This window comes from Rhodamnia argentea, chromosome 2 (genome assembly GCF_020921035.1).
Source record: "Rhodamnia argentea isolate NSW1041297 chromosome 2, ASM2092103v1, whole genome shotgun sequence".
Classification (NCBI taxonomy): domain Eukaryota; kingdom Viridiplantae; phylum Streptophyta; class Magnoliopsida; order Myrtales; family Myrtaceae; genus Rhodamnia; species Rhodamnia argentea.
The window spans coordinates 16,946,113-16,951,416 of NC_063151.1; the positions used below are offsets into that span (position 1 = coordinate 16,946,113).

Genomic DNA, 5,304 nt, shown 5'->3' on the forward strand with positions numbered 1-5,304 from the left:
CCTCAAGTACTCCACCTTCACTCGCAATTTTAAGGATGCGCTCTCCTACATTGGCTTGTTGCATAATATTTTACATAAATACAAAAAGAAAGTCATAACAAGGTAGGTTTGGAAAATCGTGAAAAGGATAGCGAAATCAGACAAAAAGTAAGAGAACGTGAAACAACGAGAGATGAAGAAAATAGACGGAAATGCCAATTTCGGAAAGCTCGATATTCAAATCAATTACGACATTATAACAAAAGCAAAAATTGATTATCTTGGCCCATATCTACAGGCAAGGGGAATTACGTTTTTAAAGTATCGCAATTAAATGAAGACAATTAGCCTCGGACCCAGATGAAATCTAACATAACAATAAACTAGGAAGCTAAATCAATAAGGTGGTTGGGAGACTTCTGTCCTGTATCGACTGTACAAATTTTCTTATATTAGAGCAAGGATGGCATGAGGATAGCTTACCTATAAATAGGATTATGAAAAGAGAGGACTTTAGAAAATGATTAAAAATGATTAAGGCGAAAGCAACTTTTGACTACATTACCTAATTTACTTAACTCATCTCCAATTCCCTCCAAAACAATCATCTTCTATGTTCCTTGGGCTATCTTACATGCTAGGGTCAAAAATTCCGAATCAATACACTCGTGATAAATTTATTTCAAATTAACTTTTTGACCATAAAAAATTTCAAACAGGTATAATTGTGATAAATTTGCCCCAAACTAATTTGTTGACTACCAAAAACCACAAACCGATGCACATGTAATAAATTTATCAGCATTTAGTTTTCCCTAAATTGAGTTAATATCACGAAAAATCATGAACAGGTACACTTATGATAAAACGGAGGGTAGAAACCCCAAACCGATACATCCGCTAAGCGCCACGCGTCATCTAGCTCATCAATTTGATGGTGACATTTAAGGAAAACTAACGGACGATAAATTTATTATTGGCGTACCAATTTGGATTTTTTACGGTCAAAAAATTAGCTTGGATAAATTTGTCACAGGTATGCGGGTTTAGGATTTTCGTGATATTAACCCTACCTACTATTCAGAGACAGAAGAGGACCCATCACCAAAGGAGAACCTTCAAGACCTGCCATGGCTGATGTGAACTCAAACAGACTTGCATTGACCAAAAATCTCTCTCCTCTCTCTTCACCGGTCACCCCCAATCATCCAACTCCCCAATTTTTCCCGAGTGTTTTGTAATTATGTCCCTTTAGATCAGAGAAAATTCTTGTTTACTGCCCAAGCCTTCATGTCAATTAAAAAGCAAAATCTCAAGTTTGTGGGGTCGGTCCATTCTTTTGAAGCTCTTATCCTATAAAAAGAACATTCGTCCCACGTAATACACGCCCTCCTCTCTCTTTCCTTCCTTCCAAATCCTGACATAAGTATGCCCGAACAACCATCCCTCCTCCTCCTCCTCCTCCTCCTCCTCCTCTCATCCGTTCTCTCATCCACCGCCGCCGCCGCAACCATAGCCACCCGACGATTCAAGGAGGCCCCGCAATTCTACAACTCCCCGGAATGCCCCTCCATTTCGGAGAGCAGCCACGAAATCGAAGGCGAGGCCGAGAAGCCTGGCGCGGATGATGACGACGACGGCATCTTCATTTGCTCGGACACGGCGGTCCACGTCGCCATGACCCTCGACACCGCGTACATCCGCGGCTCCCTGGCGGCGATCTTCTCCATCCTCCAGCACTCCTCCTGCCCCCAGAACGCGGTCTTCCACTTCGTCGCCTCCACCTCCGCCGACGGCCCTCTCCTCCGCTCCACCATCTCGGCCTCCTTCCCTTACCTCCGCTTCTGGCTCTACCGCTTCCAGGACGCTGCTGTCTCGGGCCTCATCTCGACATCCATCCGCTCCGCGCTTGACTGTCCGCTGAACTACGCCCGGAGCTACCTCGCCGACCTCCTCCCTCCATGCGTCCGGAAGGTCGTGTACCTCGACTCCGACCTCATCCTCGTCGATGACATCGCAAAGCTTGTGTCGACGCCGCTCGGGGATAGCGCTGTCCTCGCCGCCCCAGAGTACTGCAACGCCAACTTCACAGCCTACTTCACGCCGACCTTCTGGTCAAACCCTTCACTGTCGTCGACCTTCGCAGGCCGCAGGCCGTGCTACTTCAACACTGGAGTGATGGTGATCGATCTCGACCGGTGGCGACGCGGGGACTACACAAAGAAGATAGAGGAGTGGATGGAGCTGCAGAAGAGAATGAGGATATACGAGCTGGGGTCACTGCCCCCGTTCTTGCTGGTCCTCGCAGGGAGGATTGCAGCGGTCGACCACCGGTGGAACCAGCACGGTCTCGGCGGGGACAACTTCCGGGGGCTGTGCCGGGATTTGCATCCCGGGCCGGTGAGCCTCTTGCATTGGAGCGGGAAAGGGAAGCCGTGGGCCCGGCTCGACGCGAACCGGCCGTGCCCATTGGACGCCCTCTGGGCTCCTTACGATCTCTTGCAGACTCCATTCTCTTTGGATTCCTGAAAAGAAAGATCAAACATGTTGTCGAAAGATCTTACGTCGGGCCTCCTTAGCCGGAGGAGGATCGGTATCGGACCCGGCGATCCGCACCTCTCACGGCGATGAATCGCGCATCACATGCACCCATGACTGGAGTAGAACTTCAATTCTGGATCGGGAAAATTGCTGATGAAGGCCGAGATGGTTTCACTTTTGAGCATTTGTTCTTCAAAAAGAATGTGAAAAGTTGTAGATATATAAGAGGTCTTGATGTGTAATTGCGTACGACGGACGATGAACACAGAATCAATAAAATGTTTAGGATGATGCAGAGAAGTTGTTTTGGTATTCTTAAAACACATAAAAAAAAAATGTACATTTGAACCTCTGTAGAGAAAAAATAAGAGAGTTTTTTCTTTTAATTTTCCACGAAAAATTAAATTAAAGTTCTTATTTTCTGTAGACTTATTGTTTTTCCCAATTAAATTTCTTGGGCAATTTTTAGCAGCTCGAAAATTAGTCTTGCTACGATACTCGTTCATGCATCGATTTTGAGAAGTTATTGTCTAAACTTAATTAACATATACTCGACCAATTCACATTGTTTAACACGAGGTCTTATGTATGCCAGTATTTTGTTTTTTTTTTTTTTTGGGTCGACTGAACGAATTTAGGAAATAATTTTTGGAGATTAGTCAAAGGAATTCATGAACAAGCTTGAAAATGAAATTCCATTTCATCTTCTTGACGTTGTTCTAGCTAAGAACTTATCCTGGATACAGCTTCTAGTAGTTATTGTCAGCAATAACTACTAGAAGAAAAGAAAAAAAAAGTGGTTATTTATAATTCCCCACATCTGTCAACAATGGAACACGACCTGATTCTTGATTGACAGCTTCGAATTGACATTGACATGAAGCTTCCGACCATCGAGCATAAATATGTAGAATAGTCAAAACATTCTGGTATGGACCAATTAAATCTTGTAATGAATCTGAAAGTCACTGGAACCCAAGTTTAGGTTTAGGACATATTTAAAACACCATAGCCAAAATTCACATGAAACGTCTTACCCGTCGAGAAACATTACGTATATCATTTGTTAGCTTGATACATGACCCGTGTTCAGCTGGATATTTGCATCCTCAAACGGAAGACGACGTTCTCGTTTCTAAATATTTATTTGGTTGTTGAGTCGCATGTTATTGAATCTATGAGATTAGCGAGGTATTTCATAAATTTGAGGTTAACTAGCTTGACAGTGAATTTCACGTCGCAAATAAATGGAATGCCCAGCGAGGACGGTGTAGCTCGGTCATCATTGTGGTTCGAAAATGCACCGGGTCAGGCACGGATCGGGAGATAATTCAACGAGCCAGGCTGTGCGAACTTTCCTTTTCCTATGTTTATATTGTGTTAATCATATGATTGAATAAGTCGTTGACCGAAAATACCAAATGGTTTTCGATTCTTTTTTTTTTTTTTTTGGGTAAAAGGGCAAAAGACCCAAAAAAAAAAAAAAAAGGAGAAGGAGAATGGTTTTGAGTTCAGAAATTTGGGTACGGAGTGTCGGTGGAGGAAGGGAAGGGGCAATTTCTCGATGTAAAGATACAATCTTGTACGTACGGTGCAGGATCAGATCGCTACGGACTTGTCATTGCCCCCGAGTGGGTCCCACTCCTAATCAAAGATCGTGGAATTCAAATCGCCATTAGTTCATGCCTCCTCTCGAGATCCTTTTCCGGGGGTGCTTCTGCGCTTTGATTGTCACCGTAAAATTATCTAAAAAAATTTTAAATTTATTATACGACGGCTAATTTAATTTTAAAATTTTAAATAATTTATTAATTCAGTGATAAATTTTTGAATGATGCATGTCGCGACCTAAAATTAGGCTAACGGATTATCGGATCAATTAAATCAACCAACCTAATTCGGACCCTCCCAAATCCTACCGAATCGCAACTTAGATTTATTCATGAAAAATTATTCAATTGGAGCCCCCACTAATCATTTACGGAAGGTTGATTAGAAACCTTAATAAAATAGAGGGAGAACTATTTTATTTCCGCGCACCAGAGAAAAATGGGTTCGGGGACTTTGTTACATTAATTGGAAAAATTAATGTCATTTCTGTACCAATTTCATGAAAAATCCTTTTTGATTGATCGATGTGATTTGAATGATTTTGATTTTTATGAAAAAATGCAATATGAGACCATATATTATGTGCCCAGAGGATGATTTTTTTTTTTGTATTTTCGGTAATAAAAAAAACATTCAAAAACAATCGAAAATTTGAACAAAATTAAACAAAAATGCCCATAATATACCTTTAATTTCTGATTTTTCGAAAATCCTCTCATTCCCAAACATCCGGGCTAGAGCGAGATTTTATCCGCTACATCCTCGAGGATTCGAGCCAGTATGCGGATATGCGTATAGAAAAATAACTATCTCTTTTGCCAAAGGGCGTAACACGAATTTCTATACTAAATCAACATCTCATTCCATAAGATCAAGGATAAGGTGTGATTTATTTTTCCGACGGGTCTAGGCACAAAGAGGAGCATATATTATGGGCATGTTTGTTTAAAATTGTGCAAATTTTATAACAAATCAAAAACAAACAATCAAATGATTAGATATTACAATACAAAATAAAATAAACACCAAATCACCTATGAATTTCGAAAATCACATGCGGATGTTGAGATTGGTAGGTAATCTTGCTTCATCCGAAAAGGATTCACATCTTTAAAAATTCGAGAGATTATCTTTTGAGATTTTGAAATTATTTCAGATAATTCCCAAGTTAGA

The 5,304-nt window shown here is 41.4% G+C and overlaps 1 protein-coding gene across 1 annotated transcript; it reads left to right on the top strand.

The window, feature by feature from the left end:
• The first annotated feature begins 1,271 nt into the window (after positions 1 to 1,271).
• On the top strand, positions 1,272 to 2,817 carry LOC115757539 (probable galacturonosyltransferase-like 1). The gene has a single exon (XM_048275152.1). The coding sequence runs from the start codon at positions 1,408 to 1,410 to the stop codon at positions 2,506 to 2,508; it is 1,101 nt and encodes a 366-aa protein (XP_048131109.1). The 5' UTR covers positions 1,272 to 1,407; the 3' UTR covers positions 2,509 to 2,817.
• Positions 2,818 to 5,304: the final 2,487 nt, after the last annotated feature.

Coding starts and splice junctions, on each gene's coding strand:
- LOC115757539 (XM_048275152.1), top strand. CDS start 1,408: ATGCCCGAACAACCATCCCTCCTCCTCCTCCTCCTCCTCCTCCTCCTC.